This window comes from Homarus americanus, unplaced genomic scaffold (genome assembly GCF_018991925.1).
Source record: "Homarus americanus isolate GMGI-L3 unplaced genomic scaffold, GMGI_Hamer_2.0 scaffold43186, whole genome shotgun sequence".
NCBI classification, from domain to species: Eukaryota; Metazoa; Arthropoda; class Malacostraca; order Decapoda; family Nephropidae; genus Homarus; species Homarus americanus.
The window spans coordinates 27,290-41,784 of NW_024713409.1; the positions used below are offsets into that span (position 1 = coordinate 27,290).

Consider the following 14,495-nt stretch of genomic DNA (forward strand, 5'->3'; position numbering starts at 1 on the left):
ACACACACACACACACACACACACACACACACACACACACACACACACACACACACACACACACATACACACACACACACACACACACACACACACACACACACACACACACACACACACACACACACACACACTACACACATACACACACACACACACACACACACACACATACACATACACACACACACACACACACACATACACACACACACACACACACACACACACACACCTTCGAGTATACTAAGATTTTTTTTTTCCTTTCAGAGGTCAACCACATTAGACCCGGAAGTGTTGCCAGGTAGTGTTTCTTCAATTATTTTCTGCGGTTCAATCATTTTATAGCGAAAACAATATTAATAATAATAGTAGTAATACTGTAGTAGTAATAGTAGAAATAATAGTAGTAATGGTTGAAATAATAATAGTAATAGTAATGAAAATATTAATAGTAATAATATTGATATTTATTAGTTATAATAACAGTAATAACATTAGTGATAATATATATATATATATATATATATATATATATATATATATATATATATATATATATATATATATATATATATATATATATATATATATATATAATATTATTATATTAATATTATTAGTAATAGTAACAGTGATAATATTGGTAATACTACTTGTACCTTAGCACTAACATAATGCTGCCACACTAGACGCATTTCACCGCCCTGTGTGCGAACAGACCCACACACACACACACGGTAATAATAGTAGTAATAATAGTAATATTATTAATAGTAATAATATTAGTAATAGTATTAGTAGTAGTAATAGTATTATGTATTCGGATATTTAATATTATGGTAATAAAATGGTGGCGAAGGTGTGGCTATTGATAACAATAGGTATAATAGTTGTTATAGAAGTAGTGATAGTATAACAATAATAATAGTAAGCGTAATGGCAGAAGTAATTTTAATAACAGTAGGAATTATAATAATAATAATAATAATAATAATAATAATAATAATAATAATAATAATAATAATAATAATAATAATAATAATAATAATAATAATAATAATAATTTTTTTTACGTGGCCTCCAGCCTCCCCCAATAGCCACACCTTCGCTGTGTTGAGTTAATTGAGCCGCAGATCTATGCAGCATTCAGTGACTGTTGCCTCATAGTCAATATCTGCAGCAGTTTTCGGCTTTGGGGCAGAAGCTCTCGTTCCCCTGAGGCAGAGCAAAGCAGACCTAAGGAGAAAGAAGGACAGTCGACATCTCAACCAGGCTGCAACATAACTTCTGGGCTGCTGCTTCTGTTCGGGTAGCACCTCTGCGAGTCTGGTGTAGAAGCATCTTGCACTTGGTCCCATCCCACCAGAGGTTGTGAACACCAGGGGAGTGAAGCTGCCTTGATCAACGTTCTGAATTCTCTCCCCATATGTCCTTATTTTGGCGTTCTCGTTCCTCCTGTGTGCAGCATCGAGAGCTAAGTTACGGTGACATGCGGCCATGATATAAAAAATCCTGATGTCAAGCACTGACGTCAACACGGGCTTCATTGGATGTGTTTCAAGTCCTATGCTGGAAATTCTCTCTGTCCAATGAAAGGAGGGTCAGTTCTACCCTGACATCACGACAGATTTCCTTCAACATATTTGCTGTGAGATCCCTTACTTCGTCATGCCTCATGCATACGAAGCCCCCTTTCTTGCACACCATGGCGTGATCGACGTCATAAGAGCCACAACGCATTGGGAGAGCAAACCTTCCACTGGCCTACCGTACCTCAGAGCATTGGCATCTGTAAATTATTTTTTATTAAGACTGAAACCATTTGCCCTTATCGGTAACGTAGTTAACCAGCTCGAGGCGCCCACCGCCTGCACTATAGCTACTTTTTTTTTAAATTCTCTGGTACTTGCAGCACCAGTTGCTGCAACTTATCACTTTGGCCATGCTTTCGTTCTGCCGTAATGGACCGTCGAATCTTGCTTACTTCACTGGTACCCACCTCCCCTGTTGCGTTCTGAGCTATTATGTGGTCCGTGAGGGCTGCCGTGAGCTTAACTGAGTTTTGATGTTCAGTGGCAGCAACCTCCTCTGGATTGGTCAATCCCATTCCTCCCAGTCTCGGTGATAGTGCAAGAAGTGATCTTTCTGCTGGGGTTAAGTGAAAATGTTTCACTAATTTGGGAATGAAATTGAGGCTGATAGCTTCTTCCAGAGGGTGGAGGAGGGGTCCGATTTCAGGGATAGTGCACATCAGGTAGTTCCATCTATGCTTGACTCCATGGGTGAATGCCGCAAAAACTTCATGTGGCTCTGTGTTAGCAATATCAGACAGAGCTTGGATTTTCCCTAACCCACTGATTCACCTTTCCCTTTACGTACTCGGTCTTGAAGTCCGTCGTGCCGATTACTACTACTACTACTACTACTAAAATTAATAATAACAGTATTAATAACTATAGCAATAACAATGACAACAAAGACGACAACGACAACAAAAACAATAATATTAAAAAAAATTTGGCCCGTGTGGACACTTAAAGTTAAACGTGACGTTCGAAGGTCAATAAATGGCATTTTGTAATCTGAATCGACAGTTGTAAGGCATGAACTTGCTAACCCAGCATTAAATGACAAAGGAGACCATATACTTTGAGTTCGAACATCCAAGTTGACTCTCAACTCAGTGAATGGTCGAACTTAAGGTATGCGTCTCCTTCCTTATTTGTTGATCTAAAGTAGTTGTTAGTTCATGTTTTACTTCTGTCAATTCAGATTAGAAAATGCCATTTATTGGCCTTCGTACGTCACCATTAACTGAAAAACTGTCCATTTTGGGCAGAAAATTTCTGTAATAATATTATTAATAATAATAATAATAATAATAATAATAATAATAATAATAATAATAATAATAATAATAATAATAATAATAATAATAATAATAATAATAATAATAATAATAATCATAATAATAATAATAATAATAATAATAATAATAATAATAATAATAATAATAATAATAATAATAACCCATGATTAAGTGTTATTGCTCTCTATAATAATAATAATAGTAAGCGTAATGGCAGAAGTAATTTTAATAATAATAATAATAATAATAATAATAATAATAATAATAATAATAACCCATGATTAAGTGTTATTGCTCTCTCTCTCTCTCTTTCTCTTTTTTAACAATAAAATTAATTTATCAGGAATCTTGTATAGTAATCCTCAATATCATTTTCTGATAATGCATATTTAACTATCATTTTGTTGTGCTATTCACGTAAGTACAGTACTTGTTAAAAATGTTCAAGTACCAGAGATTTTCCTGAACCACAACTGAGTATTTGTCCTTTATCTGTAGTAATATTTTCACTTTATACAGTATATCAATTATTTACTGGCAGCATAATTATGAACTCCAGGGTAGAGATATACGTTGTCTCTTCTTTATTCAGTGCTCTCCTCTGTAGAGGCGTGGGAACTGTTAAATTCATCTAACACTTACGTCTGCATACTAAGAGGTCAAACACATCACATTAGCTCTGCTGTGAGCGAGGGGCTCTCTCTCTTTAAGAAGTATGTAATAAGAGTTAGTGAATACTTGATCTCTCTCTCACAAGACTTTCTTTAACAGATCTGAGCGTCCAGGACACCTTCTGTGGAGCGACACCCATCTCTGACCGCTACTTGTTGACGGCCGCTTTCTGTGTCTTCGATCCTGACCACCCGTAAGTCCAAAGCTTACTTCTAAAAGGCTCGGTTTAAAAACATTCCTCACATCTAAAAATTAAGTCCAAAGTTTTATATTAGGTTCTAAAAATTAACTTTCAATCCGAAAATTTTATTACCCGGTCTAAATATTATCGATGATTTAAGTATTTCTTGTAAATCCAAAAATATTTTTGAAATTATGAAGAAACATGTAATTCTTTTTGAGTTCATAAATTTCCCATAATTTGAAGAAAAATCTTGTATTTAAGAAAGTATGATGATAAATGCCAAGAATCAACTCTAAATGTCCTTGTAAAGACACCTGATCCCAAGTCCTTCCCTGAAGTAGCCAGAACTTTCTGCGAGTCCGAAAGAACCCAATGTAAATATGCTAAACTTTCCCCAAGTCTAATAAAACTTCAGTAAGTCCAACAAAACTTTCTGGAAGTCTAACTACACGTCGTGTAAGTCTGGCAGAATTTAATACAAATCTGTAAGATTTTTCCCTTAGTCCAACAATTTTCAACAAATCCAACAGATCTTCCAAGTCAAATATAGAATCTCGTAAGTCCAAAAGAATTATTCATATTTCTATCAGAACTTCCCAAATTCCCCAAAGAACTTCTCATAAGTGCAACAGGACTTCTCATAAGTGGAACAGGACTTCTCATAAGTGGAACAGGACTTCTCATAAGTGGAACAGGACTTCTCATAAGTGGAACAGGACTTCTCATAAGTGGAACAGGACTTCTCATAAGTGCATCACATAATACCAACATAACTTCTGTATCCAAATGAATTCATGTTCAGGATTTCCACAGTTTTGCTTAGGTTAGTTTAATATCTGTTTAGTCAAGAGGTGCGGAAATGCATTTAATTGGATTATTCACTGTACAAGACTTTGCTTAAAATGGTGTCAAAAGTGAACTAAGACTGTTTAAAATGTCGAGAAACGTGAAATATACACTCTCTCTCTCTCTCTCTCTCTCTCTCTCTCTCTCTCTCTCTCTCTCTCTCTCTCGTTCCTGGATAATTGGATTCTTCTCTCACTTTTACACGCACTCTCTCAATGAATCGCTAAAGTAAGGTAAGGAGAGGTGGTAGGTTCTCCTGCACATGGCATTTCTAGTCTCTGAAAAACAAACAAAAACATCGTAAGATTAAGAAATTGTATTTGCCTCTTTACTGCCTCTGAGACTCACTGTCACTCACACTCATACCCTAGCATACACTCTCACGCAGAATCACCATAATCCTTCACTTTAAAACTTTTCGGGCTGTTTTTTCCAGTCCTCTGAGATTTTGTACCTCTCTAGAGACCCAGTTTTTTTTATTTAATTCATCCATCTCACACACACACACACACACACACACACACACACACTCACTCACTCACTCATTCTCACACTCTTTCTCTCACAGAATCAGCACAGTAAGGCTGGGAGAACTGGACTTCTCAAAAGACAATGAGACCAACGCTCGTCCGCGAGACTACCAAATTGAGCAGATTATTGTCCATCCTGACTACCAGTAAGTCCTATTATGTGTGTGTGTGTGTGTGTGTGTGTGTGTGCGTGTGTGTGTGTGTGTGTCTGTGTGTGTATGTGTGTGCAGCCACACACAGGGTGGTGAAATACGTCTAGTGTGGCAGCACTATGGCAGAGTTAAGGTGCAAGAACTGCTTGCTCCCTCTCGCTTTCAGCTGCCGCCGCTGGCTAGCCCTCGTGGGGAACAGGGAAGCAACTTGCATAAGTCTTACCCTGCAAGTACACAGCCTCCTCACCACCAAGACTCCTGTTGTGCCTCCTTGTGGCAACACACGGTAACTGGGTGCCTCGTGGGCCCAGGCTAGATCAGCAGGAGATCTCGGAGTAGCAGTGGGCACCAAAGGGACGGCAGATAGGCCCATTGGCATGTGGACACGGCCTTGGTTCATACCAACCACCGCCAAGCAGCCTTGCAGATTAACCTTGGCAGGTATAAGGCTACGGGAGTAAACCCCAAACGAAAAATCTGCGGTGAGCCCCGCATCAGGCAGACATGCTTACAGAGCTCCAACAAGACCCCAGCGGCGATGTATTCGAAAGAGGTGACCACCATGGAAACCCAACGACTACACCGGTAGAGGAAGGCAATGCCTGATGAACAGGCTACTAAGGCGAAACCCAACAAACTGGGCTATTGGCAGTCCATTGCAACTTTCCCTCTTCCCAGTCATTGCAACACTTGCACCACTGGATCAGGAAAAAGGAGAGCTAAGATGTGTGGTTGCATCCTGTACTCCTGCCTCACCACATAAATCAATTCACGTGCAGCCATGATCCAGCTCATCATACCTCTCATCATCATCAAAAGCCCTTATACCCCTCAAAAGTCCTATGACGACGGACAAGTGGCGACGGGGACAGGCAGAGATGACTGCCGGGAGTCTTTAATCAAAACGCTGCACATGGGTGGCACAGATAAGACAGTCGTTTATGCACTGGGATCTAGACAGCAGTGCAATCCAGTCTTGTCTGTGCGACTCAGCAGCCCTTCTGAGGAGCCACTTTGCTCACCCCACATGGGGAGGGGGCTAGAAAAGGTGCCCTAAACATAGCCTGTCTAAAAACCCAACATGACTGGGCAAGCGCACCCAATAAGGTCATCCTTATGCGGTAGAAAACACAATCAAAAGCACAGATCCAAACAAAAACAAACCATACAACCTCTTATGGTCGCTGCATGGAATGTCAGGATCCTTTTGGATACTGGCACAAATGCTCATCCTGAAAGAAGAACTGGCCTTGTGGCAAAAGAGCTGGCTAAGTATAACAAGGACATAGCAGTCATCAGTGAGTCCCGGCTCCCAGATGAGGGGCAACTCACAGAACGAGGGTCTGGCCACACCTTCTTCTGGAAGGGTAAGCCTGCTGCTGAGAGAAACGGCATATATTTAGTTGGCTTTGCCATCCGCCAACGCATCCTACACAGGTTAACTGAAATGCCTATTGGGAACAACGAGCGCCTCATGATGCTTCGAGTCCCACTGAATCACTCATGTTATGCCTTCTTCATCAGTGCATACGCCCCAACACTGGATGCAGAGGATGACATCAAGGAAGCCTTTTACGCTGACCTCGACAGAGCGCTAACCTCTATCCCCAGAGAAGACAAGGTTGTGCTCCTTGGCGACTTCAATGCCAGAGTTGGCAGAGATGGGGGAGAAATGGACTAAGCAAGTTTAATCCCAATGGCCTGTTCCTCCTCAGCAAGTGTGCTGCACACAACCTCACTATCACCAATACCTTGTTTAGGCAGGCCAACAAGTTTAAGGGTTCGTGGCAACACCCACTATCCAAAGACTGGCATCTCATTGACGACATCATTGTCAGAGAAAGAGATCGCAGAGATGTCCTCATCACCCGTGCCATGTGTGGCTCAGACCACTGTGACACTCATCATCGGTTTGTCAGAGCTAAGCTCTCGCTCCACGTTGCCCCAAAACAAAGAATGCATCAAGCCTCCAGAAGAGGTTTTAATATTAAGCATTTGGAGGATCCAGCGGTAGCATATGCTTTCAGAGAGCAGCTTGAACATGGGCTAATAAACAACCCAACAACAAACAACTTGAATCCCAGTGCCAAATGGGATATTCTCAACGCTGTCATGACAAAAACCTGCAGAGAGACCCTCGGCCACTTCAAAAGAATACACCAGGACTGGTTTGATGAAAATGATCTGGCAATTAAAGTACTCATTGATGATAAGCGTGCTGCTTTTACTGACTGGCAGAACAACCCTCAGTCTCTGACCAAAGCTAACACATTCCGCAAGAAGAAAGCAGTAGTCCAGTGGGAACTTCGCAATCTAAAGAACGACTGGCTTAAAAACAAAGCATGTGGAGAACAAAAGCTTGCACATCAGCACAAGATGCGCGAATTTTTCATTTCCACTAAAATATTTTATGGGCCAGTCACTCGTGGTGCAGCCCCCCTCCACTCATCCGACGGTAACCACATAATTAAAGACGACGAAGGCCTCCTTCAGCTCTGGAGACAAATATGAGGATGTCCTGACTACCCAGCAGGTCCCTCAGCATCCAGAGCTGACCCACCTCAGCTATCCTCCATCCCTGGATGGGGTAACTACTGCCATTAAACAGATGAAAAATAACAAAGCCTCAGGGCCTGATGGAATCCCAGCAGAGGTGTACAAAACAGAAGGACCTCTGCTTCCCTGCCGTCTCCACTCTCTCCTGGAGAATATATGGGATAAGGAGGAAATCCTCCAAGCTCTTAAAGACGCCTCCATTGTAAATATATATAAGATCATGGCACACCGGTCAGACTGTGGCAACTACCCTGGGATCTCGCTGCTCTCCGTAGCTGGCAAGATTATCGGCTGAGTCGTCCTAAACAGACTTCTTCCTGAGGCTGAAACTTCCACCCAGAATCTCAATTTGGTTTTAGACCATTTCATGGCACCACTGACATGATCTTTGCTGCCCGCCAGATACAGAAAAAGTGCAGATAACAACATCGTGACCTGTACATGGCTTTCATCGACTTAACCAAGGCCTTGGGCTCGGTCAACAGGGAAGTCCTCTGGTGGACCCTCAGCCGTTTTGGCTGCCCACCAAAATTCATCGCCATTGTTAGGCAACTCCACGATGGCATGAACGGCAGTGTCCTGCAGAGCGGCACCCAGTCAGAGTTCTTTCCCATCCATACAGTGGTTAAACAAGGGTGTGTACTGGCACCAACTCTCTTTTCCATCTTCTTGGCTGCCTTCCTTACTTGTGCAAGTGCCAATTTAGCCAGCGGGGTGAACATCAAGTACCGGGTGAAGGGGGGTCTTTTCAACATAAGACGACTCCAGGCAAGAACAAAGTTGTCAGCAGCTTCTGTTACTGAACTTCAATATGCAGACGACCTCACCCTTGTTGTTCACATTGAACACAACCTGCAGGAAGTCCTGAACACCCTTGCAGACGCATATGCACACGTCGGACTTGAGGTGAATGTACGTAAGACTCAGATTCTCTTTCAACCTGCCCCTGGTTCAGACACACCTCCACCATCCATCCAGCTTAATGGTACTACCCTCTCTAATGTTTCCCACTTTCGGTATCTCGGCTCCCACCTGTCTACCACCGCAAACATCGATGAAGAGATTCAGCATCGGATCAGATGTGCATCTCAAGCCTTGGGCGGACTCCGAAATCGTGTCTTCAGCTATAGGGAGCTGAAATTATCCACAAAGCTGCACCTATATCGAGCAGTGGTCATGCCCACCCTACTATATGGCAGTGAGACATGGGGTCACATACAGGATGCACCTCAAGGCACTTGAAAACTTTCACCAACGTAGTCTACGTCCCATCCTCCGAGTTTGCTGGGAAGACAAAAGAACTAATAACAGTATTCTTGCTGACACCAACTGCAGGAGCATCGAGGTTACCTTTATCCATGAACAACTACGTTGGACTGGCCATGTTACCCACATGGACGACAGTAGACTGCTAAAGCAGCTACTCTACAGTCACTTAATGAATAGTAAACGTAAAGCTGGAAAGCAACTGAAAAGGTATCAGGATAGTCTTAAGATAAACCTGAAAAGGTACCAAATCGACCCCCTTACCTGGGAGTCGATTACTCCACATCATAACGCTTGGAGGAGCACCACACGAGAAGGTGTCAATACTTTCGAGTTAGCCCGACTGCAAACTGAGGCAGACAAGCGCCAACGTCGTAAAGACGCTGGCACCGTCCCTCCCACAGTAGATGGATCCCTCCACAAGTGCAACGAATGAGGACGACCCTGCCGGTCCCGTATCGGCCTCTTTAGTCACCTCAGAACTCACCAACCTACAGTAGGTGACATCCTTATCATTGTATCATAGCTGGATGATCGTCATACTCGATTCCGAGTGACAGCAAAGTAGTAGTAGTAGTAGTGTGTGTGTGTGTGTGTGTGTGTGTGTGTGTGTGTCTGTGTGTCTGTGTGTTTACCCACAAGCCGGACTTCCCGGTGTCCTCAGCGTGTCCATAACTTTTTATGTCCACAGGCCAGACTCCCCGGTACGGAGCTACGACATAGCCTTACTGAAGACGGTGGAGAAAATCTCCTTCAACGATGTGGTGTTTCCTTTCTGCGTGTCCTCCGAGCGTCCGTCTGTAGGAACCACAGTTCTCGGCTCAGGCTTCGGCCTGGTTAATGAAAGTAAGTCAGCCCAGCATATGTGAGGTCTTTCGATTACTTGTGACTCTGTGACAGCTGTTTTAGTATCACGCTAATTGTTTTACTTACGTTCTGAAACTCTTAAGTGGCAGGGCTTGATGTAAACACTTCTTGGCGTTTTTTGTTTTATTACTGAAAGCAGGTACAGTATATACACAGATATAATCTGAGAGAACATATTGTGAATTCTCTCTAGGGAATTGTTGTGAATATCACTTTGAGATAACACTTCTGTTAAATGTGAACTTCCCTGTCTAGTGGTTTGGAGTGAACTGCCCCTCTCTGGGGTGTGAGAGAATGGTATCGAACGAGCGGTGTTTACTGAATCAGCTGACCCTGGCTCGACCCCAGTGATAGATACAACCTCTGTGATCTAGTCGTAGATAACATGTTGAATCACTTGGAGTAATTTTACAAGACTATGGCGGCAACTCGACGAGTTTTTATGGAGGAGGAGACATCTATCCTTGCACATCATAAGTTACTTTTATTACTATAATATCAATCAAATTATGATCAAATTATAATGATTATGGTCATAAATTTTTGTAGGCTCAATGTCCGTTCGGTCAAATGTCCGTCGGTGAAAAGTCCGTCCGCCAAATGTCCTTCGGCCATCTGTCCGGCCACGAAAAATTTATAGGATTCTGCCTATCTACCACCAGTCTTCTCTCTACAAAATTTACAATTTGACGATATCGCCGAAATGCGCGCTCTGTCAAAATTCAAGTTGACTTGCTTGACTTGCTTGAAGGATCGACCGCCAAACCTGGCTCCAGGCTGAATTAGAGGATCGACAAATCCGACCTGAATCTTTGTATTGGCTCAAGCCAGCATTCTGAATACCAACAACCTTCAATCTTCGCTCGATCCTTGGTTTAAACCTTCCTGTGGTTTCAAATCAGCATTGTGATTTCGAGCCTTAGAGTCCGGGGAGGATCCTTTCCCTTGATCTTGCCGCGGGCTAGATGGGTATTTATCCTTTTGTCCTTCAAACCAACAGTCAGCTGCAGCCAAAGGTGCTTTTTTGGGATTGGTTCCTGTGGTAGATCGTAGTTGCTCCTTAGAACTGGTGACGGGCGCTACTGACAGAGTCGTAAGAATAGTTTCCACCGCATCAGAAATTTCCTCCACGTAATCAACAAGTTTAGTTCCTAGTTTATATTCCATCTTTCTGGCTGCCTTGCGTGTAGTTTCGTGTAGCACCATGATAAACTGTTGGAACTCGGTGATCTTGTAGAAATTTTCCCTAGTTATTTTTCCTTCATCAACAAACCAATTTGAAGATGTCATGTGAGTACTGAGATCCATCATAGTGTGTCCAGCTATAGTCTGTGTTTCTTGTGCGTCGTGAGCAAACACACTGGTACTTGTACGCTCTGCTAACTTAAAGATCCAAGTAAGCTCACCTCCTTTTGTTTCTGACCCGAAAAAGGATATGAAATGGTTCCTAAACGTTTAATAATCACGAGTTTCATCGTCAAAGGCTGTAGCTTACATCATTCCATGTGCCTTACTACCTGTTTTGATGTTGCTTAGGGCGTAAGAGATTTTATCCCTAACGTTAGTAACATCTTTGTTTCGCATTACATCTTCGCACTCATGCAGAAATGTTAAGACATTAAAATCTGCATCTTCTGCGGTAAATTCTTGTACCTTGATGTTATTTGGAAGCATTTTTACAGTTTGGTAGGCCGAAGAGGTCTGTGGGTTAGCAGAACCACCTGTTGTCTTTTTTGCTGTGTTAGTTAAAGCACTAGCGTTGTTAACAGGTAAAGGTAAGAGCGTTGTTAACAGGTAAAGGTAAGAGCGTTGTTAACAGGTAAAGGTAAGAGCGTTGTTAACAGGTAAAGGTAAGAGCGTTGTTAACAGGTAAAGGTAATGGGTAAGTGTTACCTGACCTAAGTTGTCTACAGTGTAAGTCCTCGAACTGAGAATTGATGAAATTCTTAAAGCTAGTTTAGGAGTCAGTAGGTGTTAACTCTATTTGGCTAATTTGTGGTAATTCTTCACTAGCAGTTACAGCTAGCTCCAGTGAGTTTGTTGATGACTGACTATCTGAGTCTGAGTCTTTAATTTCCTGTTTGAAACATAACATTTTTGGAAGAGGGTCCATAAATAGGGATATGTATCACTTCACTTGCAGCATAACACACACTAAGTTGTCCACTTAAGGAGTAATGCAAAAGTATTTATAATGAGTTATGGAAATGAAGAGAAAGAGTAATTATAATTATTAAGAGTATATATACTTTGTGTGAGTCCTCTCTTACTTTATAAATGTGTTTATTTAGTTTTGCTTTTAAGCCGCTGTGTATATAGTTTATTTTATATTGAGTATGTGTGAAGACCTCTGGAAGTTCATTTGTGTTTGTGTAGTTTGTAAACTAATGATTGTTTGTGATCCACCTGACCGGAAAATCCGTAGAGTTTCGACGCCAGGTGGTGACGTCAGAAGTGATGACGTCCTACTCTGGGAAGGATGACGTCACACGTCTTGTGGTGGTCAACCTGGGACTGACTTTTCATGTGCACTGGAGAGGATTGATTGATTAAGCAAGAGGCTGCTTGCTTGTTTGCTTGAATGGAACCACGATGAGAACGTTCCTAGCTGTTCTTTGGTATTAAAGGCTGACCAAAGGAGGGGCCCAGGTTTCATTATAAGGATAGTAAAAGTGGGCCCCGTTGGCCTGCTGGCCCATTTGGGCGTTGTGGATACATCATACTGTAGATTAAACCTTAGTTTCGTTTCTCAAATAGGTAGTGTGATTGACAGGATACTTGTTGCCTTCACTCCTTCAACTCTTATGTTCTGCCCATTCACAGCTGGGAGGACTAGGGTGCCCGAGTACCTCCCTGCCACACCCCATTATAATATTGGATGAATCCATGTTACGGTTCCAGGGAATAATAATTCCTTAAACTCTTCTACTCAACTCATAGATCGATGGCTGAAATCATTCAGACTGTAGCAGTGGTCTCGGGAAAATCACCCGAAAGAGCAGCATCTAGTTGCAAACTGGCATGAACACAGCATCAGTCCAGGTTTATTTACCTGCTTGACAACCTCCTTCTGTGCTGTTATTAAATTTGGGAAAGTGTACTATCAGGCGAGCTTATTACAGATTCACGTTTAGTTAACATCTGAGAGCCAAACATACTGTGAATGTTACAGTAAGAGTTATGGGGGCTTCAACCTGGAGCATACATGCTCTTGGGTTTATTAGGGGCATACCTTCAGCTTCCCAGAGTCAGGAATGTCTTAAGTGTGGATTAATTTTCTATCTTATTCCTAAAATGTTTGTTCCTATTGGACGTGTTTTACCAACATTCAATTGTCAGAGTCTGTAATAAACAAAAACAATAATACAGAATACAGGAGTTAAGACTGATAAATATAATATCTGCGATGCCATAAAACCTTCAACATATTTATCCTCTCCCCTTCCAACCCGGACCATTGTTTCAGCTCATCAGTCGCCCGTGTTACAAGAGGTCCAAGTGTTAACAGTGTCTTCCAACCCGGACCATTGTTTCAGCTCATCAGTCGCCCGTGTTACAAGAGGTCCAAGTGTTAACAGTGTCTGTGTTTCAGCTCATCAGTCGCCTGTGTTACAAGAGGTCCAAGTGTTAACAGTGTCTGTGTTTCAGCTCATCAGTCGCCCGTGTTACAAGAGGTGGAGGTGGAGGTGATGGCGTTAGCTGAGTGTGAGAAACAGTACCAGGAAGCTGGACTCTTGCCACACCTCAAACAAGCTTACCCTAACTTGTTAAATGGCAGCAAGGTCATATGTGCTGGATACCCAGGCAGGGGGGCATGTAAGGTGAGTGTAATACCCAGGAAGGAAGGCGTACATGAACCATTATACATATAACTTATATGATACTCTCTCTCTCTCTCTCTCTCTGCCACTAACTGATGGGGTGCCTCTGCAGGGTGACGAGGGAGGGCCGCTGTACCTGGATGACGGACAAGGTCATCGTTACCTAGTCGGGATCGTCAGCTTCACAGGAGCCTGTAAGAAGGAGTCTGTCACGCCCGGCATCTACACCAGCGTCGCCGACCATATTGACTTTATTGATAGTGTCTTGTATGGCGGTAACTAGAAATATATAGATAGATAGATAGATATCCCTATATGAATGAAAATATTTATTACAAGTAAATATAAAGAGTTATATACTATAATGCATGAAAATACCTGATAAGTAAATGTGTTAATAAAGAAATAGAATAAAAATATTGGAAGTAAATTTATATATAAAAATAATTGGTGTTGGGATGAAGCGACCTGAAAGTTGTATATTTCCTCAGGCTTTGAAAAATAATCATATAATTGGTGGGCTGTTTTATTTTCCTCTCTTAGCAAAACCATTCTACGGGGACACTGTAATCACCTTACTGTTGCATTGTTGAAAATTAAAGGCTAAAACTCTTAAGGTTTGGGTGTTACCAACTCAACCTGTGAAATCGAGATCAATATTGAACATCAAAATAATCCTAAACAAAAATTTCAAGAAAAGTGGAGGGATCCTACACAGGCCAGTAGCCA

The 14,495-nt window shown here is 42.0% G+C and overlaps 1 protein-coding gene across 1 annotated transcript in view; it reads left to right on the top strand.

The window, feature by feature from the left end:
• LOC121872000 (serine protease Hayan-like) overlaps window positions 1-14,283 on the top strand; it is a 28,669-nt gene extending 14,386 nt beyond the window's left edge. The window contains exons 5-10 of the mRNA XM_042374625.1: window positions 271-304; window positions 3,644-3,737; window positions 5,143-5,250; window positions 9,770-9,924; window positions 13,594-13,766; window positions 13,879-14,283. Coding sequence (XP_042230559.1) covers window positions 271-304; window positions 3,644-3,737; window positions 5,143-5,250; window positions 9,770-9,924; window positions 13,594-13,766; window positions 13,879-14,049 — 735 coding nt within the window. The 3' untranslated portion in view covers window positions 14,050-14,283. The remainder of the gene's footprint in view (window positions 1-270; window positions 305-3,643; window positions 3,738-5,142; window positions 5,251-9,769; window positions 9,925-13,593; window positions 13,767-13,878) is intronic.
• The last annotated feature ends 212 nt before the right edge of the window (window positions 14,284-14,495 follow it).